This window comes from Oncorhynchus mykiss, chromosome 31 (assembly GCF_013265735.2).
Source record: "Oncorhynchus mykiss isolate Arlee chromosome 31, USDA_OmykA_1.1, whole genome shotgun sequence".
NCBI lineage: Eukaryota > Metazoa > Chordata > Actinopteri > Salmoniformes > Salmonidae > Oncorhynchus > Oncorhynchus mykiss.
Window position 1 is genome coordinate 19,423,563 of NC_050571.1, and position 26,307 is coordinate 19,449,869.

Below are 26,307 nucleotides of genomic sequence, written 5' to 3' on the forward strand. Positions count from 1 at the left end.
ACATTGCACTGGATATCCTAGGCCTATTATAAATAAATATTTAGGTCTAGTCATTAAGTGCAATTTCCCAAATATGTATTAACAATGTATTAAATAAATTCACAGCTGGTAGAATTAGTTGCTGGGTCTCCATTTTGATTAGCTCTGTTGAACAATTAGAACATTTGTATCACACAAAGCTTCATTTTACGCCCTCTATGAAAGGCTCATTTGTTCCAAATGGTTTGCATAAAATCTGAAAGCATGCCTCAGAATGGGATTCGCACAATCAGAGAGGGCGTACAAACAGATAGATTCCTGTGTAAGTGATGCACTTTTATTTTTTCTATTGTCAGAAGCAACACTAGGCACCTGCAAGCTGTATCTTAGTAAAAAAGGGATATAGATAAACCAACAATGTGAGTTCAGTCAACACAGTATAATTAGATATTTACATACAGGAATATTTATACATTCAAAGAAAAGAGAGCATTCCCTAAGTCACATCTGTTATGTTTTTATATGCTTATATTTCTGCCAACAATTAAAGCAGACCTTTTTCTCCTTTCCTTGTTAGTGATATAAGAGTTCACACTATTTTACCTCATATAATATGCACATTAATGGTAAGGTTACATAAATACACTGTACATATGGTATTCTAGAGGATTAAGTTTTACATTCAAGTGTAATTGTCAGATTAGATTAGGGCTTTATGTTGTGGCTCAGATCACCTGAAGATATGTTGCTTTGAAGTCACTTCCTAGAGCATTTTTTGCATTGCATTTGTAAATTCCTGAGTTCATAAGCACTGGGTCTTGTATGACCAAGCTGCCCTCAACCGTCATGTGAATTCCTCCCTGTGCCGTGAAACGGTTGTTGGGAACAAGTGTGGTTCTTCCAGGTAGAGTCCATGTTATCTCAGGCTTTGGTATGCCTGCAGCGATGCAGTTAAGTGTTACTGATGAACCTCTGTGGACTCTAGTGATGGAAGGGGGTGCGTTTGTGATACTTGGAGGATACACCATAACTGCAACTGGGTATGACAACGCAGATGACCCAAATGTGTTGGTGGCCTTGCAGACGTAGGTTCCCCTGTCAAATGTGGCGACCTCTTTGAGTTGAAGTGTGCCGTTTGATAAAAATGTAATTCTCCCAATAACCTGGGGCTTGTCCAGGACCAGGCCATTTGGTAGGGTCCATGTGATTGAGGCCTGTGGCCAGCCATCCACAGAGCACGGCAGGTTCAGAATTTGGCCAAACGTGATCTTCATGATCCCTGTTGTGCCTCGAATCACAGGCTTTCTTCCTGGTTCTAGAGCGTATCGCTTCTCTGCAGTCCCAGCCACGTTTTTCGCCAGACAACGGTAAACCCCTTTGTCAGCTGTCACTGGCTGGTCGATGCGCAACGTCCCGTTTCCTCTATAGTGAGTGAAGTGTTGATGTCTAGTGCCTGGCATCAGCGCTGTGCCATTTGGCAGGATCCAAACAAACTCTGGGTTTGGCTTACCGCGGGCAGGACACTCCAGAGTGACATCACTTCCATCTTGTTTTATTGGTAAAATCTCAATGTTCGGCATGGCGAAGCTTGGCTTCTCTGCTATGGATGCCACTTCAAGCTCAATTGCCAGGCTTGCTTCTCCCAAGTGATTTTTGGCCAAACACACATACTGACCCTCGTCTGTCTTCCTCACTCCACGTAGCTCTAGACTCCCATTCTTGTGGACTTGGAAGCGTCCTCCCAGGTAAGGTGTTGGCAGAGAGAGGCCGTAGGGTGCGGCCCAGGAAACGCGTGGCTCAGGCTTGCCCTCCGCTCTGCAGTCAAGCAGTGTTGTCTGATAAGATACTGCCAACACTTTCATACTGCTTCTTCCACCTTGTTCATTGATGTGTGGCTCTCTTGGTTCTACTTGTATCTTAATGTTCTTGATGTCATCCCCAGCAGAACTCCTTGCCACACAAGCATACTTCCCTTGGTCGGCCAAAGTCACCTTCTTTATCACCAAAGTCCCATCATCTAAGGTTTGGTATTTGGTTGAAGAGGATGTGATGACGTCATTGCTTGGGGAGAGCCACACAATGGTTGGTGGAGGCTCCCCAGTCGCCTGACACGTCATATAGGCAGACTCTCCTAGTCGGGCCGTGAGCAACAGCTGAGCCTTGGATGTGATTCGGGGGAAGTCAGGGCCTACTTTGATGCTCACCTTCATCTCATCCTCCCCCAGTTCATTCTTAGCATGGCATGTATAGTCCCCCTCATCCTTCTTTCCCATCTGCTGCAGCAACAGTGTTCCATTCCCGAAGATGACATAGCGGCGAGAACGGGTGCCGCTGTCGTCCGACTGTAGGGCGTTGTTGATCATGGTTCCATCAGGGAGGCTCCAGGACACCTCTGGGTCAGGGAGGCCTGAGGCAACACAGTCCACCTGGAAGTTCTCCCCGGAGGTCACCCTCTTCTGAGCTGTGGCCAGATGTTCGATCTTAGGTGGCATCATGAGCACCTGCACCTGGAACAGCTCCATGTCCTCACCGTTGGGCCTCTGGAACATACACAGGTAGCTACCTCCGTCTTTTTCAGTCAGCTGCAGGATCCGTAAGGTCCCATTGGAGAACACGGTGACAGGTCTCTCAGGGCTGATTATGAAAGAAATAGACACACAATATTAATGTTTTTAACAAGGGTTGGAACCGGTTCAGAGTACAGAACCGAAAACCAGAAAATAACAATTACTTGAAGAAAAGAACCCGAACCGAAAACGAAAGTGATCTATACTGTTCCGGAACAGAACTGTCATTTTAGTTAATAACATTAATAACATTATTTTATGTTACGGGCAATTTTCCAGTCCCACAAAAATCGCAACGAAGTGCTTCAAGGCAAGCTTCCTCCATCCTCTCTCCTAATCATAACCATTTCTGTTGCATCTCACACCCCACACTGTGACTGGCAGCACAGTGTGTGTGTTTGTCTGTCATTATGATTAAACCATGCTGTTATGACAAAATGCAATTTGCTCTTAATGACTTCACTATACAGATTAAACCACTTACCCACTACAAAGCAAACTCCTCTATCCTCCCTGATTGGTGAAGTAATGTAAGGTCGAGCTAAATGTAAAAACAACATATATATATATATATATATACAGTGGGGCAAAAAAGTATTTAGTCAGCCACCAATTGTGCAAGTTCTCCCACTTAATAAGATGAGAGAGGCCTGTAATTTTCATCATAGGTACACTTCAACTATGACAGACAAAATTAGGAAAAAAATCCAGAAAATCACATTGTAGGATTTTTTATGAATTTATTTGCAAATGATGGTGGAAAATAAGTATTTGGTCACCTACAAACAAGCAAGATGTCTGGCTCTCACAGACCTGTAACTTCTTCTTTAAGAGGCTCCTCTGTCCTCCACTCGTTACCTGTATTAATGGCACCTGTTTGAACTTGTTATCAGTATAAAAGACACCTGTCCACAACCTCAAACAGTCACACTCCAAACTCCACTATGGCCAAGACCAAAGAGCTGTCAAAGGACACCAGAAACAAAATTGTAGACCTGCACCAGGCTGGGAAGACTGAATCTGCTACAGGTAAGCAGCTTGGTTTGAAGAAATCAACTGTGGGAGCAATTATTAGGAAATGGTAGACATACAAGACCACTGATAATCTCCCTCGATCTGGGGCTCCACGCAAGATCTCACCCCGTGGGGTCAAAATGATCAGAAGAACGGTGAGCAAAAATCCCAGAACCACACGGGGGGACCTAGTGAATGACCTGCAGAGAGCTGGGACCAAAGTAACAAAGCCTTCCATCAGTAACACACTACGCCGCCAGGGACTGTACCTATGATGAAAATTACAGGCCTCTCTCATCTTTTTAAGTGGGAGAAATTGCACAATTGGTGGCTGACTAAATACTTTTTTGCCCCACTGTATGTGTGTGTATATATATATATATATATATATATATATATATATATATATACAGTGCCTTGCGAAAGTATTCGCCCCCCTTGAACTTTGCGACCTTTTGCCACATTTCAGGCTTCAAACATAAAGATATAAAACTGTATTTTTTTGTGAAGAATCAACAACAAGTGAGACACAATCATGAAGTGGAACGACATTTATTGGATATTTCAAACTTTTTTAACAAATCAAAAACTGAAAAATTGGGCGTGCAAAATTATTCAGCCCCTTTACTTTCAGTGCAGCAAACTCTCTCCAGAAGTTCAGTGAGGATCTCTGAATGATCCAATGTTGACCTAAATGACTAATGATGATAAATACAATCCACCTGTGTGTAATCAAGTCTCCGTATAAATGCACCTGCACTGTGATAGTCTCAGAGGTCCGTTAAAAGCGCAGAGAGCATCATGAAGAACAAGGAACACACCAGGCAGGTCCGAGATACTGTTGTGAAGAAGTTTAAAGCCGGATTTGGATACAAAAAGATTTCCCAAGCTTTAAACATCCCAAAGAGCACTGTGCAAGCGATAATATTGAAATGGAAGGAGTATCAGACCACTGCAAATCTACCAAGACCTGGCCGTCTCTCTAAACTTTCAGCTCATACAAGGAGAAGACTGATCAGAGATGCAGCCAAGAGGCCCATGATCACTCTGGATGAACTGCAGAGATCTACAGCTGAGGTGGGAGACTCTGTCCATAGGACAACAATCAGTCGTATATTGCACAAATCTGGCCTTTATGGAAGAGTGGCAAGAAGAAAGCCATTTCTTAAAGATATCCATAATAAGTGTCATTTAAAGTTTGCCACAAGCCACCTTGGAGACACACCAAACATGTGGAAGAAGGTGCTCTGGTCAGATGAAACCAAAATTGAACTTTTTGGCAACAATGCAAAACGTTATGTTTGGCGTAAAAGCATCACAGCTGAACACACCATCCCCACTGTCAAACATGGTGGTGGCAGCATCATGGTTTGGGCCTGCTTTTCTTCAGCAGGGACAGGGAAGATGGTTAAAATTGATGGGAAGATGGATGGAGCCAAATACAGGACCATTCTGGAAGAACCTGATGGAGTCTGCAAAAGACCTGAGACTGGGACGGAGATTTGTCTTCCAACAAGACAATGATCCAAAACATAAAGCAAAATCTACAATGGAATGGTTAAAAAATAAACATATTCAGGTGTTAGAATGGCCAAGTCAAAGTCCAGACCTGAATCCAATCGAGCTGTTTTGCAAGGAGGCATGGGAAAAAAATTCAGTCTCTCGATGTGCAAAACTGATAGAGACATACCCCAAGCGACTTACAGCTGTAATCGCAGCAAAAGGTGGCGCTACAAAGTATTAACTTAAGGGGGCTGAATAATTTTGCAAGCCCAATTTTTCAGTTTTTGATTTGTTACAAAAGTTTGAAATATCCAATAAATGTCGTTCCACTTCATGATTGTGTCCCACTTGTTGTTGATTCTTCACAAAAAAATACAGTTTTATATCTTTATGTTTGAAGCCTGAAATGTGGCAAAAGGTCGCAAAGTTCAAGGGGGCCGAATACTTTCGCAAGGCACTGTATATATGCTCTCCCTTGGCAGTTTAATATATATATATATATATATCAGAGGTTTGAAAAAGAACAAAAAGGAATGATATGAGCCGGTACTTTTTGGGGGTTCTAACCGGTTCAGAACTTTATTTTGCTGCTCAGAACAGTGGAACATAACAAAAAACAATTATGCTTCTGTTCAGAACGAAACAATTAGAAAATAATTTTGGTTCCAACCCCTGGTTTTTAATCAGAAATACAATATGATTTAAGTGACATTGAGAACATTTTAAAATGTATTATGATGTAAGATACATTCTAATCAAATTATGTGCAATAATTTACACCATTTAGTTACGCTGGATTTTCAATTACAGTGTAATTACATAATGTAACTGCACAATAGATACTTTGTATTTGTACAACGGTGCTTCTCCCATTTCCTGCTTCTCTTGTCTCACTGAATTCTGTGCCACTAGTGTCCCACTGTTTGGGAACCATGTTGAGCAAGAATTAATTGGGTGTACTCGACAGACGCCCTGCAAATTGACCGTAAGGATATTTTTACACTGAAAAAAATGACGTTTTTTTAAAGGTTCTTCCTCAACTCTTAATGTTCCTTAGAGAACTCTTGCCCGATAAAGAACCTTTGAGTTCAGTGTGGGGTTCTTGACATGGCATCTACAGTATTTAGAATTCTAAAAGGTTATTTAGATGGAAGCATGTCCATTTAATAGCACACAGAAAATTGGCCAGTGTTAACTAGTGTTGATATTTCAGTGTAACATTTCTAGTATTGATTCAAGAGTTAAATTAACAATCAGTGGTGTAAAAGAACACACGTGTTGGTGTTAATAACAGAGTTGAACCAAAACCACGCCTATCATTACCATATTTCCCAGCATGCTCTATTGCAGGTTGATTTTTGGTTTATATCTATGTTTTTGCATGTTTCTTGATAGTTTTTTTTTTCATGTGCAATATTATTCTACTCAAATATAAATACATTTTTTTCTAAACTAATCAAATCGGTTACTTGGACTTATTGAACCCATTATTAAAATGGTTGTTCCAGTTTAGATGTTGGCTATCCCCACTCTGGGAGGCTTCCAATAGGAATTACACATCACTTTGCAAGCCAGAATAATGTGACTGCTATGCCTGATATGGCCTGTAAACTATGAAAGGCCATTGTATTAGAGTAAAACGGGCCTAAAAATGAGGCTTTATGAAATATGTATTGTATTGTTTTAAATCATTGAATTTGAATGATAACACATTCACTTGGGATCTCACTTGGTGAAGGCCACAGGCCTGAAAATGAATGAATGCAGCAACCTTCTCTTTCACTATCAAGCACAGTCATGGGTGGTACTGGTAACTAAAATTCACTCAAAAGGCACCCTGGGCAATATGAAAATAATGCTCAACACCTTATTTGCATAAAATAAGGTGCTGAGTGTGTGTAATTCTTCAAAGAACCATCCCATTTAAGGTTCTTCAGAGAACCTAAAATGGTTCTCCTATGGCATTGCTCTGGAGAACCTTATTTTTTATTTTTTAAGAATGTAGTCTCTGACAGTGGGACCCATCAGGGTTTCTGACCCTGAGATCACAGGCTGGTTGACCTTGGTCAGGCTCCAGCAGATAGCTTGTTTTGAATTACACTAATTGTGTTTGAAAAAAATAATTGTGTTTGATTAAACCTCCCTGAAATTGAGGGCTGTAATAGAGTTGAGAAGTTATTTATAAGGTCACTGGAGGGAAAGCGATTAGAATGATAGTACAGATAATTTAGCTTAATGAATAATTACAGCTATTCTTCAGATCTCTGATACCTAATCAATATCAGCACAGTGTATTATTATTATAGGAAAACTCCTATATAGGTTTGATTACTAGCATGGTGGAGTTACCTGTAGCGATGTTCCAGCAATGTTTTGGATGGTAGCTGCCACAGAGTGCCACGGGGAGTGCCAGTGGACTCTGGACAGTGCAGGTACACAGTGGAGCCATACATGGCTGTGACTCGGTGCTGTTGGGAGGGGTGGTGTGACAGTCGCAGGCTGGGGACCTCCTGCCTGGCCTTCAGGTACAGAACTCTCCTGGCCGCGCCCACTGCGTTGGTCACAGAGCACTCATACCTCCCCGAGTCTTCCGGAGAGATGTTCTTGATGTACAGCGTCCCATTGGGGAAGACAAACAGTCTCCTGCCGAGGATCTGGGAGGGTTTGACATGTACCCCTGCAGGGAGGGTCCACTTTAGCACGGGCGCAGGCTCTCCCTTGGCAGTGCAGTGGACATACACACTTCTCCCTTCCTGGATGACGATGCTCTCCGAGGCCTCCTCATTGATGGTGGGCGGTAGCGCTGCCACGTGGATGTGAAAAGTCACTGTGTCAGCCCCGGCTGCATTGCTAGCGATACACCTATAGTCGCCTTTACTGGAGAAGTTAGCTGATTGGATCCTCAGGGTGCCGTTAGCCAGCAGAGAGGCTGACCTGTCAAGAGCTCCCACATCACGCACAAAGGTCCTGTCTGGAAGAATCCAGGAGATCTGAGCCTGGGGCTTGCCAGAGGCTACACAGTCTAAGCTTATAGCCTTCCCCAAATACACTGGGACCTCTCTGGAGTGGGGACCTATGATTTTGGGAGGCTGGGTCAGCACAGCCAGGGTAATGACCATTCTGTCCGAGCCAAATGTGTTCTGTGCCGTGCAGAGGTACTGGCCTCTGTCCTGTAGCTGAATGTTTTTAATCACAAAGGTGCCGTTCTTTACAACTTCAAATCTCTGTCCGTGTTTTGTGTTTGCTTGGACGGTAGCACCTGTTGTTGAAAAGAGAGAGAAGCACATTATTGGTACTCTGGATTAGGCTTGCGTCCTAATGTTAATGCAGTGAATTATTTTGGAGTTTTTGTCAAGGGTCTCTCTGTCAAATATTACAGCATGAGTTGAGCACAATCAGGTGGTGCCATTGTGTTAATATATTATACAAATGTCTTTATTTTATTTTTTATTTCACCTTTATTTTACCAGGTAGGCTAGCTGAGAACAAGTTCTCATTTACAACTGCGATCTGGCCAAGATGAAGCAAAGCAGTGCGACACAAACAACAACACAGAGTTACACATGGAGTAAACAAACATACAGTCAATAACACAATAGAAAAAATATATTTACAGTGTGTGCCAATGAGGTAGGATAAGGGAGGTAAGACAATAAATAGGCCATAGTGGCGAAATAATTACAATATAGCAATTAAACACTGGAGTGATAGATGTGCAGAAGATGAATGTGCAAGTAGAGATACTGGGGTGCAAAGGAGCAAAAATAGTTTTTTTAAATAACAGTATGTGGATGAGGTAGTTGGATGGGCTATTTACAGATGGGCTATGTACAGGTGCAGTGATCCTTGAGCTGCTCTGACAGCTGGTGCTTGAAGTTAGTGAGGGAGATTTGAGTCTCCAGCTTCAGTGATTTTTGCAGTTAGTTCCAGTCATTGGCAGCAGAGAACTGTAAGGAAAGGCGGCCAAATGAGGAATTGGCTTTGGGGTTGACCAGTGAAATATACCTGCTAGAGTGCGTGCTATGGGTGGGTGCTGTTATGGTGACCAATGAGCTGAGATAAGGTGGGGTTTTACCTAGCAAAGACTTATCCTTACCTGGAACCAGTGTGTTTGGCGACGAATATGAAGCGAGGGCCAGCCAACGAGAGCATACAGGTCGCAGTGGTGGGTTGTATATGGGGCTTTGGTGACAAAACGGATGGCACTGTGATAGATTGCATCCAATTTGCTGAGTAAAGTGTTGGAGGCTATTTTGTAAATGACATTGCCGAAGACAAGGATCGGTAGGATGGTCTGTTTTACAAGGGTATGTTTGGCAGCATGAGTGAAGGATGCTTTGTTTGCGAAATAGGAAGTCGATTCTAGATTTAATTTTGGATTGGAGATGCTTAATGTGAGTCTGGAGGGAGAGTTTACAGTCTAACCAGATACCTATGTATTTGTAGTTGTTCACATATTCTAAGTCAGAACTGTCCAGAGTAGTGATGCTGGACGGGTGAGCAGGTGCTGGAGGTGATCGGTTGAAGAGTATGCATTTAGTTTTACTTGCATTTAAGAGCAGTTGGAGGCCACGGAACGAGAGTTGTATGGCATTGAAGCTCGTCTGGATATTAGTTAACACAGTGTCCAAAGGGGGGCCAGAAGAATACAGAATAGTGTTGTCTGCGTAGAGGTGGATCAGAGAATCAGCAAGAGCGACATCATTGATGTACACAGAGAAGAGAGTCGGCCCGAAGATTGAACCCTGTGGCACCCCCATAGAGACTGCCAGAGGTCCGGACAACAGGCCCTCCGATTTGACACACTGAACTCTGTCTGACAAGTAATTGGTGAACCAGGCGAGGCAGTCATTTGAGAAACCACGGCTGTTGAGTCTGCTGATAAGAATGTGAAGATTGACAGAGTCGAAAGCCTTGGCCAGCTCGATGAATACAGATGCACAGTATTGTCTCTTATCAACGGCGGTTATGATATCGTTTAGGACCTTGAGCATGGCTGAGGTGCACCCATGACCAGCTCGGAAACCAGATTGCATAGCGGAGAAGGTACGGTGGGATTCGAAATGGTCGGTGATCTGTTTGTTAACTTGGCTTTCGAAGACCTTAGAAAGGCAGGGTAGGATAGATGTAGGTCTGTCTAATCCTTTGCAGCCTCAATTAGCCTATGCATATATTATTTCTGCTGCTCCTTGAATGTTAACAAGCTTGTAAAATATAGTATTTCTGTTGGATATTATTCTTTACGATGGTAAGCTCACAAGAGCCTGAAGTCAAAATATTTATGTCTTGCATTACAGAGAGACTATACTGTAATTCCCTGCAGAGAGGCAATAATTGTTTCTACCCTACAAAGTCTTTCACAATAAAAGTGTTTAAATACCTGTGGAGACTTTAGTCCAGGAGAGCGCTGGCTGTGGGTCTCCTGATGCTTCACAGGGCAGCAGCACATCACCCTCAGCCAGGGCAGACACACTGACTGTGTTCACAGAGCTGATCCTAGGCTTCACCCCACTACCCATCAAGTTGGGGAATGGCAGGGCCGTGCTCAGCCTCCTCTGGCCCCAGTGGCTGTAGTGCCAGCGGCTGCCGTACAGGACACTGGCTGTGGAGTAGGGCCTGTTGGTGGGCACGGGGAGGGAGGTGGTGGGGGGCACAGGCCAGTACTTGTATGACTGAGTGGGAGGCTGGTAGTGAGGTCTAGGTGTAGGGTGACTGATCTTGGGCTTAGTTGTCACTCTCTTCCCTAGCTGTGAAATACGGTCCAGCTGAGCCTGTCTGTATCTGTTTCTGAGCTTGGAGAGCATTAAGAGGTCCTGCTGTCGGGTCCTGCTGGCTGGGCCTGGGCTCCTGTGGGGTGGGTGGGAGGTCAGCGGGGCTGCCATGCCACTGCCCGGTGAAGCAGAGATGAACGCTGTGGGCCTGACAGTCTCAGCTGTGATTTCTGGTCGATTGGTGACCCCAACGCCCCGGCCCCCTGGGTGGGGGAAAAGCATGGGCCTCTCTGTAAAGAAAGGATGTGGCCCTGAACCATGAACTGAGGGCCACACTTGTAAGCGGCTATAAGGCCAATAGGGGGTGGGAGCGCGGGGTGGAGGGGTGGTTTGAACTCTCATTTGGACATTCTGTTGGTGGATCCAGGGGTGGATGGGGAGACTGGGACTGTCAGGTTTCATTTGAGAGTGATCCTCCTCCTTTTTATATGAGTTTCTGTGTGTGTTCCTCAGAAAATCCTCCCGAGCAACACTGCCTTTTGCAACGGTTCTCAAATGTGTTTGTGTCTTATCTTGTGATTTTTTAGGAGTTGGATTTAGAAAATGTACTTTTGTTAAAGGGGTTTCTGGCTTTGCAGCACCTTTATCTAAAACATCAAGTTTAGTCAGTACGGGTGTTGCCATAGCAACCGTATCATGTGACAAATTAGGCTTTAAATGAATGTTATAATTAATATGAGTGTGCTTTGTTGTTGTTGTTATCTTTGGGGATGTTTGCCTGTTTTGGGTAGTCTGTCTAATAACATCCTGTTTTTTTAAGTTCTCCCATGTCCTCTCCTGTCCAGGCACCTCAGTTGGAGGAGGTAGATTTTCTGCTGAGGTGATTGTCTCTGGTGTAGGCACATGCTCTCTGTTTGAAAGGTTAACTATACTAAGGTCTTTCATCTCTGGTGTTAATGATTTTATGGGAATGCTATCTGATTTGTCTGTAGCAGTGTTGGGATTAATGATCGGATCAACAGGCTCATTGTCATCATGTGTTGAAATAGTGGGTATGTGTTCTGTAATATTGTCCTCCATTTTAGAATTGTCGTTTTGCGATGCAGTAGATTCTTGTTTTTCCACTCTTGTTGCGGGGTGATGGAGTGTCGCCTGTGGTTTGTGTGATGAGGGGAGGGAGGGTTTCTGAGGTCGAACCCGTCTCTGTGGGGGTCTGCCCCGTCTGTAAGGGGGTCTTCGTCTGTTTGTCCAAATAGGATTGTTCTTCTGGTTCACTCTCTCTCTCTCCCTCCCCACATGCTTGTCTTCTAGATGCATTGGTTGTGTGACGGATTGAGGAGCTTCTGTAACAGACAGATTTATGACCGAGTCTGAATCTGGGTTTGGACCTCCTTTACCTCTACCACGGTTCACAAGTAATGCTTTCCCTCTTGGGGCCTGTGTCACATGTTTTCTAGGTGGAGGACGTAAAGGTTCAGGTTGCTTTTCGGAAAAGTCCAATTCACCTTCTGTTTCTGTGTGGCTCTTGGTGGGCTTTTTAGTTGTGGTTGTTCTGGTAGTTGAAGGAGGAGCAGTTGTTGTTGTTGTGGTCGTGGTTGTTGTAGTTTTTCTCATGGTAGTGGTAGTAGGAGTAGTAGTGGAAGTAGGAGTAGTAGTGGGTTTAGGAGTAGTAGTGGTAGTAGTAGTGTGTTTAGGAGTAGCAGTGGTAGTAGTGGGTTTAGGAGTAGTAGTGGTAGTAGTAGTAGTAGTAGTGGGTTTAGGAGTAGTAGTGGTAGTAGTAGTAGTAGTAGTAGTAGTAGTGGGTTTAGGAGTAGTAGTAGTCGTGGGTTTAGTAGAAGTAGTGGGTTTAGGAGTAGTAGTGGTAGTAGTAGTAGTAGTGGGTTTAGGAGTAGTAGTAGTGGTTTTGGCTGTCATTGTCGTTGCTGTTTTTGTTGTTGGTGTAGTTGGTGGTGGTCTTGTAGGCGGTAGTGTCGGAGGTTTAGCATTAGCTTTGGCTAGGATCTCAGCCCAGCGGTTGGGGTCGAGCTCCTTGACAGACTTATTAGGTTTCCTCTTGTTATCCTTGATCCTCTTCCCTTTCATACCAGGGCGTAAAAACCCTCCAGGGTACCTCTGTTGTCCACCCACCCTCTTAGGAGACTGTGTAGCATGGGGGCCTTTTATCTCCTGGAACCCTGACCCCTCACCTTCATCCTCCTTACTCCCAAACAAAGGTGATTCTCCCCTGGCTGTTTCAACACCAGGTGATTCTTTCTCGACCTCTTCTTTTGCATCCGAGTCTTTCTCCCCTGTGACGACCACGAGATGAGCCAACATGTCTACTCCATAGAGGTTAGCAGCCAAACAGCTGTACTCCCCAGCGTCCTCATGAGTTGTCTTTTTGATCACCAGGGATCCATTTTGATTGACGTAGACCCTCCCCTTTGGTTGCGACGGTTGTAGGATCTGATTTTTAGGGAGGTACCAGCGTGTCTCGCTAGGCTGTGCTGAGTTCACATAGCAGGGGAGTGAGAGGGACTCCCCGCTCTCCACTTCCATCTTCTTCCCATTTAGAGTGTTCGGACTGAGCAGGCGTTCTTTCACTGTCAACCTCACAGGCACCATGTCCACATCAGTCTCTGTGCGGACTAGACAGTGATACAGCCCAGAGTCAGACACACTAGCATTTCCAATGACCAGTCTGCCTCCCTCAGACACCAGCCGGGAATTAGATTCTTCCAGGATAGATAGATCTGGGAGCATCCACTCCACAGACTGTGACCCTGAACTGATAACTGTACACCCCAGACTGACCTCTGAACCCTCCAGCACAGATTGAACTCTCCCAGGGCTTCCTCTCTTTATTAGGGCCCAGGAGGAAGTCACATCCTCCTGCTCTCCCCTACCACTGACGTGCTTGGAGATGAATGTGGTAAAGTCCAGCACCAGTTTTTTCGTTGTGGTTTGCCGTCTGTTCAGCTGCAGGGTGACCCTTGGTTGGAGGAGCCACGTCGGTTCAGCCATTAAGTGTCCTTTGAGATCTGTAAAGTAAGGGGATTCCTCGTTGTGTCCCTGGGAGTACTGAAACGTGACTCTGCTGGTGTTCTCCCTCCTCATCCCCCTCTCCAAGAGAGCAGGGCTCTCGTAGTAGTAGGCCACCAGCCTCCAGAGGTTCTGCAGAGCGTCCCGGTCGATCTCACACTCCAGCAGGCTGACCAGGCTCACGTTGACCGCCACCTCCCCAGACGTCCGCAGGTTCTCCCATGTCACGGAGGAGCTCTCGCTGGGCCGCCGGACATCGCAGGCCACGTGTGCTTTGTTCCCGTGGTTGTCGGTCAGGACGAATGTGAGGTGGCCCAGGGGACGTTCCAGGTCCCTGGTGTAGGGCAGGTCAGGCTCTGAGTCCGCATCGTCCCAGCCGGGGCTGTCCCACTGCTTCAGATCGGACACCAGAGTGGGCCGCTCACAGACCAGCTGGCCAGCAGACAGTCCCAGGACCTGGCTGCCATTTAAGGACTGAGGTGAGGAGCAGACAGCACAGCTCTCACCAGAGGCAGCGTCCCGCTCCTTCTTACACTTAATCACTCCTGACAGAGAGAGACAGAGAGACAGAGAGACAGACAGACAGGCAGACAAAGAGAGAGAGTGAGAGTGCGAGAGAAAGAGAAAGAAAGAAAGAAAGGACGAAGAGGTGAGGGTGTCAGAATTGTCATTTTTCAGTTTGTTTACCTTAAAGTTGGTTCAGAGAAAGTTACAGATTACTGCACGCTAATTAGAGCATTGTTTAGTGATCGAGTCATGCAACTATTTATAAATATTAGCAGTCCAACTGGGTCAGAGGAAACAGCACATAAACACTCACATTGATGTATTATACACATGGGCCCAATCATTGTTGTGAAGTGAATGACAAATATGTATGTGTTGGAGTGTATGGCAGACACTGGAGAAATATACAGCACAAACAACTAAAGAGAGAGGGAGAGGGAGAGGTGGGAGAGAGAGAGAGGGCAGAGAGACAGATAGACAGGAGAGAGAGAGAGATCAGAGAGACAAAGAGAAAGAGAGAGAGACAGGAGAGAGAGATAGGGCAGAGAGACAGAAAGAGAGAGATGGGAGAGAGAGATAGGGCAGAGAGACAGAAAGACAAAGAGAGAGAGACATGAGAGCGAGAGAGGGCAGAGAGACTGCAAGAGAAAGAGAGAGAGACATGAGAGAGAGAGAGGGCAGAGAGACAGAAAGAGAGAGACAGGAGAGAGAGAGGGCAGAGAGACAGAAAGAGAGAGAGGGCAAAGACAGAAAGAGAGAGATGGGAGAGAGAGATAGGGCAGGGAGACAGAAAGAGAAAGAGAGAGATGGGAGAGAGAGAGGGCAGAGAGACAGAAAGAAGAAGAGAGAGATGGGAGAGAGAGATAGGGCAGAGAGACAGAAAGAGAGAGAGAGAGACATGAGAGAGAGGGCAGAGAGACAGAAAGAGAGAGAGAGGGCAAAGACAGAAAGAGAGAGACAGATAGATGGGAGAGAGAGAGAGAGAGGTCAGAGAGACAAAGAGATAGATAGAGACATGAGAGAGAGAGGGCAGAGAGACAGATAGAGAGAGAGAGGGCAAAGACAGAAAGAGAGAGACAGATAGACGGGAGAGAGAGAGAGAGGTCAGAGAGACAAAGAGATAGATAGAGACTGGAAAGAGAGAGAGAGAGAGAGAGAGAGAGAGAGAGAGGCCTCACCCTCATGTTTGTTGTTCCACTCTAGCAGCCACTGGAGATGGCAGTCACAGGTCCAAGGGTTGCCATGCAGGGAGAGCAGCTCCAGTTTGCTGAGGGGCATCAGGGTCCCAGGCTGGAGGTAGTGCAGCTGGTTGTCCGACAGGTGGAGGTGACGCAGCCCAGAGCTCCAGAAGTTCCCCAGGAGAGAAAGGGTGATGAAGCTGTGTGGGTGGAGGTCCCTCAGCTTGTTGCCCTCTAGCTGTAGGAGTTTTAATGATGTTAGCCCACTGAAGGTGTACGGCTCGATGAAGTCTATGTTGTTGCGGTCCAGGTGGAGTCGCACCAGGCTGACCAAGCCCTCAAACATACCAGGGGTGATGGCCTCCAGCTTGTTGTAGCTCAGCTTCAGAATCTGGCAAGAAGTAGAAATTGGTTAAAAAAATGTTACATTTAAATGTTTTACAATATGGTTGCCTGTAGACAAGTGACTGAATATTTAATAGTGAGACACAATCCCCTGACTGTTATGCATCTATGTAGGTTATCCTTCTTGTCTTGAATGAGACGACAGACTCCCCTTGGTGCCAGCCTGTCTGTCGGGGGAACTCACCTGCAGAGAGCGCAGGCTGTAAAATGCTCCTGGAGACACGGTCGTGATATCATTCCCATGGAGCATAAGCATCTCCAGCTGGCGGAGTTGTGTGAACTCTGACCCCCCCACGGCCTGGAGGCTGTTATAGCTACACAGAGAGACATCGAGAGGGAGGGACAACATGAGAATGTTGCAGGAGCTGCCTGCCTGTGTGAAATATAAACAAGTAAAGAGCCAATAATCCTGAGAAATCCTCAAAGACATGGAACAGATCAAGCAATCCTTTGGCAGGGAAAGTTGTTTAAAATATGTTACACCAGTGTGAGCCATTCCAACCCCCCACATGTACCGTAGATTGTTGGGTGCAAGTACAGGGCGTTCTTTAAAAACTATTATATATCAGTTCAATTCCCATAACCCAGAGCACCCCATAGTTTCTTGTAAATAGGCTTCTATGTTATACTGGGCTGTCAAATAAAGTGTAACCAGAACATGTTGGCCTATTATATTGGATATTATTAAGATAGAGGACCCGACAGTCTGCTTACACTGAACAAAAATAGAAACACAACATGTAAAGTGTTGGTCCCATCTCTCATGAGCTGAAATAATAAATATTTCTCACAAATTTTGTGCACAAATTTGTTTACATCCCTGTTAGTGAGTATTTCTCCATTGCCAAGCTAATCCATCCACCTGACATGTGTGGCATATCAAGGAGCTGATTGAACAGCATGATCATTAAAAGGGTACCTGCTGTCTCGCCCTCCGAATGCTCGGCTATGAAAAGCCACCTGACATTTAGTCCTGAGGTACTGACCTGTTCGCACCCTCTACAAACACTGTGGTTATTATTTGACCCTGCTGGTCATCTACGAACGTTTGAACATCTTGAAGAACAATCTGGCCTTAATGGCCATGTACTCTTATAATCCCCACACGGCACAACCAGAAGAGGACTGACCACCCCGCAGAGCTTGGTTCATCTCTAGGTTTCTTCCTTTCTAGGGAGTTTTTCCTAGCCACGGTGCTTCTACATATGCATTGCGGTCCACGAAAGTACGTCCACAAAGTGAACATTTTTGTATGGAGGTCAATGAGAGAGTGTTGACTTTTGTTAACACATTGTTAATTTGCTACGTGAGGCATATTTGATAGAATAGAAGTTTCATCATGGTTAGGCTGTTATGTTTTTATTTAACTAGGCAAGTTAGTTAAGAACAAATTCTTATTTACAATGACGGCCTACCCGGGCTAAACCCAGACGATTCTGGGCCAATTGTGCACCGCCCTATGTGCCTCCCAATCACGGCCAGATGTGATGCAGCCTGGATTCAAACTAGGTACTGCAGTGACACCTCTTGCATTGAGATGCGGTGTCTTAGACCACTAAACCACTCGGGAGCAATGGCTATGAACGTATTGCTATAAGTGGACTCACGTGACATTTCGGCAACTTTGAAAAAACAACAACTTTATATTGGAGTTGTGCTTGTTGTCAGAGATGGAGGACTCATCATGGATATTATCTGTTTTGGCAAAATGGCTTCCACCATTTTAAAGTAGTCACCTGGGTGGGGATTCATCTGAGTTGGGAGCAAACAGCCAATGAAGAAGAAGAAAAATGGACTACTTTAACATGGACACTATAATGTTCACACACATTATACTGCGCCCTCTTATTGCTTAAAATTGTCCTACCTGATTTTGCTGCCTCCCTCCCGCCTTCCATCTTTCAGGACATGCATTACCATTGTTGGAGCGGTCACTTGACCGTCTTGACAATATAATAGACAATCCTTGGGAAGGTATACACTTGTTTCCCCGTGGACCGGTTTGTACATTAAACATTCTCCATTCATGCTACAAAGGCGCAGATATCCTCCTTAACTCTATTTAATGGCATGCTCTCTGGACAGACGAGTCAAACATATAACCTTTGGCCTCAATTAGAAATGTTATGTTTGTCGAAAACCAAACACTGAGTTCAAACAGAAGAACCTCATCCCAAACGTCAAGAATGGTGGTGGGAGTGTGATAGTTTGGGGATGCTTTGCTGCCTCTGGACCTGGACCTATCAATGACACAACCATGAATTCTGCATTGTATCAGAACATTCTAGAAGAGAATGTCAGGCTATCCGTTCTTGTGCTGAAGCTGAACCGAAAGTTAATCATGCAGCAAGACAATGTTCCTATCCTGACACGCAGATCTACCAAAGAATGGCTGCAGAAGAAGAAATTCCGCATTTTAGAATGGCCTAGACAAAGTCCGTACCGAAACCCCATGGGAATGTTGTGGCAGGACCAGCTGTCCATACAAGGAAACCAGAGCATGACATTTTGACATCACATGACTATAGCTCACAACCTTGTCACACTCCAGAACATGACATGTTGACATCGTCACACGATGAAAGCACTCCAGAACATGACATTTTGACATCATATCATTAAATATAACATTTCTACAGTATTTGGAATACAGGAGCAGTCTTACCCCAGGTTAACCCTCTCTGTGTCCTTGGGCAGGTTACGTGGGGCAGAGGTGAGGTGGCGGAAGGTGCAGTGTACCTCCTTGATGCCAGGGCAGCTGCAGCCTCTGGGGCATGGGGCACACAGGGCCAGCGGAGAGAGGAGCAGCACCAGCAATAACAGCACTGCCCTCAGTCTCAGCCAGGGAGCCAGGACAGTGACACCCTCAGCAGCCATGGCAGGTCTCTCACGCCATCATCCGACCTGGGACAACATGAAGACACAGGAGGGAAGGTTAGTGTGCTTCAGCAGTTTCACTTTGTAAATGGTATAGCTATTGTTATTGTGATTGAACAAATAAGTTGCAAACTCTAGAATACCTGTAATAGTGCAAATAAATCAAAATCTTCTTAAGTGGTAGTACAACATGCTAACATTACAAAAGCACAAAGGGCTGGAGTGGGATTAAACTGTTGAAAGTAGGCCTAGCTACAGTGTTTGGTTATATTCATTGCTGCATCTCTTGCTTTCGTAACGTTGTCCTTCACTCTTAGAAAAAAAGGGTTCCAAAAGGGTTCTTTGGCTGTCCCCATAGGAGCATCCTTTTTTGTCCCAGCCAGGTAGAATGGAACCCAAAAAGGTTCTACTTGAAACCAAAAGGGTTTCTTCAAAGGGTTCTCCTGTCGGGACATCTGAAGAACCCTTTAACGTTAAGAGTGTAAGAATTATGGGAATGAGTTTTAGAATATTGTTTTAGATGTTTCATATCCAAATGCATAGAGCTGCTGCTGAATTCATAGGGGAAAAAAACCCATAAGATTCTTCCTTAGAAAATGCAAAGCAATAAATACTTATTGCATGCCTGTGCTAGCAGGCCTACGCATTCAAGAGCTCAATTACAAAATCCCCCTTCAAAAGGTTGATGACAAGTACAGTACCTCCCAAACGGCAAAATATTCACCTTGAGGGCAAATAAAACAAGCTACAGTTTCTTGTGTTGTTGGTGCGTTGCCTTGTGTGGACCTTGGTGGTTAGAGGCTAAGCTGTTTGTCATGCCGTGTGTGCAGAGGGTCTATGAGGGAGACATGATTTATCATGTCTGTCGTTGGTATGATAATGACCCATGATGAGTGTGCCAATTTTGGACAGTTTCCTCCCTCCCTCCCCCTCTTCCTGTCCCACCACCTTTGCTGACTCCAGCTGCATGTTGAAATACCCATCTGAGTGAGAATAAAACACACTGACAGCCCAGGCCAGCCCCGCCTAAAGGGACCCTGTAACAGAGTGAAAATACACTCTGTCTGAGGACGACAGGAGTTTGTGTACGAGTAATACGACCATAATATAGTCTTCAATCTGACTCCATTATCATGTGAATGCTGTTGGTCCATAAGCGTATCCGATGGGTCTAGTCAAGGAAGCTAGCCTTGCATTACCACTCTGAATACTGTACACTGAGTTTACAAAACACCTGCTCTTTCTATGACCGACTGACCAGGTGAATCCAGGTGAAAGATCCCTTATTGATGTCACTTTTTAAATCCACTTCAATCAGTGTAGATGAAGGGAAGGAGACAGGTTAAAGAAGGTTTTTTAAGTCTTGAGACAATTGAGACATGAATTGTGTATGTGTGCCATTCAGAGGGTGAATTGGCAAGACAAAATATTTAAGTGCCTTTCAACGGGTTATGGTAGTAGGTGCGAGGTGCACCGGTTTTGTGTCAAGAACTGCAACGCTGCTGGGTTATTCACGCTCACAGTTTTCCGTGTGTATCAAGAATGGTCCACCACTTAAAAGACATCCATACGACTTGACACCACTGTTGGAAGCATTGAAGTCAACATGGGGCCAGCATCCCTGTGTAACGCTTTCCACACCTTGTAGAGTCCTTGCTTCGACAAATTAAGGCTGTTCTGTGAAGACGGTGAGGTACAACTCAATATTAGGAAGGTGCTCCTAATGTTTTATACACTCAGTAAGATACATGTGTCCAAGATAACCGTTATGCAATTATTAAGAAGCTGTGAGACAAAGAGCTAACACTGTTTCTTGCGACTAAAGTCAGCACTAAATGATTGAGTTAACCTCAGCTCAGAGCTGCACAGTTAAGAGGCCAAGCATATCTGCTATTTGTAGTGTGAATAACATTTATCATTAGACCATACATAAAATAATAATTCACAGAATAATACTCAGACATATGAGGACTACCTTTCATATTCATTTAAAAGTAATCAGATTTATTACAGTTATGCAATAAGAATACACTTATCAAATGGTTCCTACCAGAAGTCTTCGATGTCAAAAGATACTAAATATCTAAAAGTCTAAACGTATAAAACCCCACTATAGTGTAATGGAACCCTACACCAGGAGGTTTACAATGACTCCATGAAGAAAGTTTCCACCAGTCTTTTGTTCTCTGTGGGAATGTCCGTTGCTGGAGGAAGCCACGGATAAGGTATGTTTGACTCTTGTGATAGATGTCAGATGGTCAGCCATCCAGGCATGGCCATAAATCATGATGGAGTCATCACGCTGGGCCTCGGCGCCTGCAAGTCGCTAGACACATCTTCCTCACTGGCCTTCATCATCATCTCTTTATTTTTAGACTACAACCCAAAACACAGCACACACACATCACTGATGACAGGAATGAAAATAGAGAGAGGTTTGTGGTTACAGCAGTCTATGCCAAATGTTTGCTAGTCGTAAAAGTTTGTTAGCTGTGCTTTTAAATCATTGTCAGTAGGTGATCAGGCAGGCTTTGCTGGGTATAAACCGTATTGTGTGAAAATGTACAAATGTATACCACAGTACTGAAAACACTCTCCAATCTTTGGTGCACACCTGATGACATGTCACGTACCACCAAAAGTTCATAACAAGTAACTGCCAGGCAGTTGGTCATTACATTGATGGGTTTAACACAACCCACAGCTACACACTAGAGCGGACTTTCTCTCCAGTCTTAAATCACCTGGCAGAGCTGAGGCACCACATGCCTGTAATGTATAATATATCTAATTCAGATCAAAATCACATGTGCTGTCTGGGAGTCAAAATAACACATATATGACACCCATATGTTTCCCATATATGACGTAATGTATGTTATGAAGAACCTTCACACTTTTTATTGAGATTTAAAGCAAATTGAAGATGCCATTTTAAATATTCAATTTTAGGGATATAATAAAATGAATCTCTCGGACTGTAAAATGTTGGACTAAAGCCCCTTTTCCACATGTCTGTCTTTACTCTGAATTGTGATTAAGCGCTTCACTATGAATTGCGGTTATGTATATCCTAACCACAGGTCAATCAGTCCAAAATGACAGGAACCATATAAAATAACATTAATGTATGTCTTGATTTAAGTGTTGAATTAGTTTCCAACTAGAATTGACTGTTTCTTATAGGTAAATACTGTGTGCTTAAATAGCCTGTATGTTGACAAATCAAAGATTCTTCAGGCAATTGCTCTTTTGATAACGTATGGTAAATGGATTCAGTCAGACTTGGCGTCAGTTGATTATTCACCTAAGAAAGGAATTTTGTGCATCAGCAATAAATTCTTGCACCAACAACAATGTGAACTTCACTATGTGGCAATATTCTTCAACTCTTGTCAAATACTGTATGTTGCTTACCTGGAAATTCCTCCAAGAAAAAGTCGGTTGACAGCAGTGTTCACAGTAGACAATAAGACACCAGTTCGGTAGAGGAGTGAGGTATCCAGTCTGTGTTTAGTCTTGTTGTGACGCTCTGAGGTAAACCAAGCAGCACTAGGTCTGTGTTAGGAGTGATGGAGGAGAGTTGGGTCTGTTTTGGAGAGGTGGGACCCTAGCTGAGTCTGCACTGGTCCACCCAGCCACACACATCTGGATTAGAGTTTAACTCTAACCCACTCCTCTCTTCCTGAGAGCCTGGCTATACAGGGGAGGAATGCTGTGCTCTGGCTCTGCCTTTGCTTCTCTCTCCTCCACCCCCTCTATTCTCTCTCTCTCTCTCCACCCTCCCCTCTCTTATTCTAACACTGTGATTATTTATATCCTTTGGCTTGTCTGGTTGGTTTTTACATAGAATATCATGAATGTAAAGATGATACATTTATAGTGTTTTGCATATTTTCAGATATATATTGAACAGGTTGGTATCAGCTATATTCACATATATACCCCCAAAGATAATCACATTGAAAGCAATGTTGTCAAATACTTTTGTGAATTTTCCAAATTGTGAGGTTGCAATATACCCCCCCCCCCCCACCCGAATATACACCCCCCACCCTCCCCACTCCAATATACACCCCCCCACCCATCCACCTCCCCATTGTAAATATGAGTCAGACAGGTATTATTGTCAGATTGGGCTCTGACATTCCTGTCCCCCTTCTTCCTTTCACCTCCTAAACATATCTTCTTCCCCATGTCTGTGATGACAGGCTTTGCAGTTTGCACCCATCATCCATCCACAGTACCCCCCCACCCCAACCATCCACAGTACCCCCCCCCCAACCATCCATCCCCAGTCCCTCCCATCATCCATCCACAGTACCCCCCCCCCCCATCCATCCACAGTACACCCCCCCAACCATCCATCCCCAGTTTCTCCCATCATCCATCCACAGTAACCCCCCACCACCATTAAGAGTACCCCCCCACCACCGTCCGTCCACAGTACCCCCCCACCATCCATCCACAGTACCCCCCCCACCCCATCATCCATCCATAGTACCCCCCCTAACAGATTCTGTTCTGTTTTTTTTTCTGTATTCTGCTGTTGTTTCATTTTCTGTCTTTGCCCAGCAGTGTCGGGACAGGATGTGTCTGCTCATCATCAGGCTGACCATGTCTCTCAGCTGCATCTGGCAAATTAATTTGGCTCTCTTCACTTTTTACTGTTTCTCAGCGATAGTCAGACCTTGGAAAATGGTGGAAAGTGAAGAAATAGTAAACCACCCAATCACTCTGAATTTGCTAAATAGATTAGATATACAGGCCAATACCTTGTAGCTACAGTACATGTGTAGCAGAGGAAATAGGAAATCTGAACCATGGAAGCTGGCACAAAAGCCTCAATCACTCCTAAACAAAAGAGAGACAGTCCATTTCTAGACTGAAAGTTATTTTGGTCTTAGTGTATCATTAATTCATCCTCCTTTTCTCTACCAACACAGATAAAGCCATGCCTGCCCTCTGCTTGCGGTACTGTGAGGGTTGACAGGGGAACAATGCTATGAAAGAGATCATGCACAGGAGAGGTCTCACCTTACACGAGTGGGCTCATCTTGCATTCCCAGAACACTGCTGCCAGTACTCTGTCTCTCTGATATGCAGACAACCCACCATGGGCTCTGGTATTAATGCATGCACTCTCTGTTTCATCTTTACAATGGACTTAACACGTGTAAAACAACACGCTAAGGACAATTTGGGACTAAATAACTCACTCACTCACTCACTCACTCACTCACTTTCTCACTCACTCACTCACTCACTCACTCACTCACTCACTCACTCACTCCTCCAGGGACGGAGTTCCTTTAGATCTCTTAGGTCATTACCCCAGCTAGCCCAGAGCTAAGTGGCAGCAGCATACCAAATCAGGCCCCTCAGCTCTGCTCTTCACCAACTGGACCTGGCTGTCCTTTTGAGCGTGTAACTGCTATGTAATGCTGTGGTGGTGCTGTCCTGGACCAGGTCCATTTGAAGATCAAAGTATCATTGGGTGTTTGATCCAACTTGACTTGTACGTAAAGGGATCAGGTCTTGTTTTGCCTGCTGACCTAAAATCGATGGCAGATAGAACTACTACACCAGAAACCAACTTGCTCTAACCAACTTGCTCTAACCAACTTGCTCTAACCAACTTGTTCTAACCAACTTGCTCTAACCAACTTGTTCTAACCAACTTGCTCCATAAAGAGCTGGAGCAGTTCACCTCAGGCCTACATCATTAAAAAGGCATCATCAATCATTGACATTCAATTGAGCATTATGCACTCACACAATGAGACCACTCAATAATGGCTATGGTCTATGCGCACCCTGAAAGCACATTCTTAAGATTCCACTCCATCGTGGGAGATGGCGTGATCATGCATTCCACATCTCAATTCATAAAGATGCCAATGATATTTACTTGCAGTTTCACAGTGAGCCAGACCATCATTCTAATGATCTAAAAAAAAAATCAGGAGTGGAAATACTCTCCTCCATTTGCCAGGGTTGAACAGAACCCAGCAGTGTGATGCATGATAACCTTTTCACTTTGGGCTACAGTGCTACCACATCTCCAGCAGAGCTGAGTCGAGTATTTAATTACCAAATTAGGCTCAGGATGATTGGATTCCCTGTGATACAAATGGAGAGTTTCACCAATCACATACTAAGGGGGTCTCCTTAATCACAATGAAACATACAGTCTATGATCAATGCCTTGCTCTGTCTCTCTCTCACCTTGTCCCTACTCGGTCCATCTCAACCCCTGGCTGCCTGCTCTCTCTCTCTCTCTCTCTCTCTCTCTCTCTCTCTCTCTCTCTCTCTCTCTCTCTCTCTCTCTCTCTCTCTCTCTCGCTCGCTTCTCCTCTCTCTCTCTGTTACTCTCCTTTTCTCTCTGTTTCTGTCTGTCTGTCTCCCCCATGTAATCCATGACGTTTGACAGCCACAAATCAAGTGGTCAACAGCTCAGTGGACAGGAAGTTAAAAGTTCACCGGACATGGTTATCACAACTTCTATCGAATGTGTTTGGCTTGCAATCTTCTCCTTGTGAAGTCAATAAGAGTTTATTCTTCTGGAAGTCTGTGTGGGCCGTGCCAGTTTATTCTTCTGGAAGCCTGTGTGGGCCATGCCAGTTTATTCTTCTGGAAGCCTGTGTGGGCCATGCCAGTTTATTCTTCTGGAAGCCTGTGTGGGCCATGCCAGTTTATTCTTCTGGAAGCCTGTGTGGGCCGTGCCAGTTTATTCTTCTGGAAGCCTGTGTGTGCCATGCCAGTTTATTCTTCTGGAAGCCTGTGTGTGCCATGCCAGTTTATTCTTCTGGAAGTCTGTGTGGGCCATGCCAGTTTATTCTTCTGGAAGCCTGTGTGTGCCATGCCAGTTGATTCTTCTGGAAGCCTGTGTGTGCCATGCCAGTTTATTCTTCTGGAAGTCTGTGTGGGCCATGCCAGTTTATTCTTCTGGAAGTCTGTGTGGGCCATGCCAGTTTATTCTTCTGGAAGTCTGTGTGTGCCATGCCAGTTTATTCTTCTGGAAGTCTGTGTGGGCCATGCCAGTTTATTCTTCTGGCAGTCTGTGTGGGCCATGCCAGTTTATTCTTCTGGAAGCCTGTGTGGGCCATGCCAGTTTATTCTTCTGGAAGCCTGTGTGTGCCATGCCAGTTTATTCTTCTGGAGGTCTGTGTGGGCCATGCCAGTTTATTCTTCTGGAAGCCTGTGTGGGCCATGCCAGTTTATTCTTCTGGAAGTCTGTGTGGGCCATGCCAGTTTATTCTTCTGGAAGCCTGTGTGTGCCATGCCAGTTTATTCTTCTGGAAGTCTGTGTGGGCCATGCCAGTTTATTCTTCTGGAAGCCTGTGTGGGCCATGCCAGTTTATTCTTCTGGAAGCCTGTGTGGGCCATGCCAGTTTATTCTTCTGGAAGTCTGTGTGGGCCATGCCAGTTTATTCTTCTGGAAGCCTGTGTGGGCCATGCCAGTTTATTCTTCTGGAAGCCTGTGTGGGCCATGCCAGTTTATTCTTCTGGAAGTCTGTGTGTGCCATGCCAGTTTATTCTTCT

General features: G+C 44.9%; 2 protein-coding genes across 2 annotated transcripts; both read right to left on the reverse strand.

The window, feature by feature from the left end:
- Positions 1 to 290: 290 nt before the first annotated feature.
- si:ch211-159i8.4 (matrix-remodeling-associated protein 5) lies at positions 291 to 12,506 on the reverse strand. Its single transcript, XM_021583562.2, has 3 exons — positions 10,444 to 12,506; positions 7,413 to 8,322; positions 291 to 2,613 (listed from the first exon to the last, which is right to left on the reverse strand). Exons 1-3 carry the CDS (start codon positions 12,386 to 12,388, stop codon positions 705 to 707), a joined length of 4,764 nt encoding a protein of 1,587 aa, XP_021439237.2. The 5' UTR covers positions 12,389 to 12,506; the 3' UTR covers positions 291 to 704.
- Positions 12,492 to 22,472, reverse strand: LOC110504397 (matrix-remodeling-associated protein 5). The gene is made up of 6 exons (XM_036970064.1): positions 22,180 to 22,472; positions 18,551 to 18,789; positions 16,070 to 16,199; positions 15,481 to 15,871; positions 12,559 to 14,340; positions 12,492 to 12,517 (listed from the first exon to the last, which is right to left on the reverse strand). The coding sequence occupies exons 2-6, from the start codon at positions 18,760 to 18,762 to the stop codon at positions 12,492 to 12,494; spliced, it is 2,541 nt and encodes an 846-aa protein (XP_036825959.1). The 5' UTR covers positions 18,763 to 18,789; positions 22,180 to 22,472.
- Between the last annotated feature and the right edge of the window lie 3,835 nt (positions 22,473 to 26,307).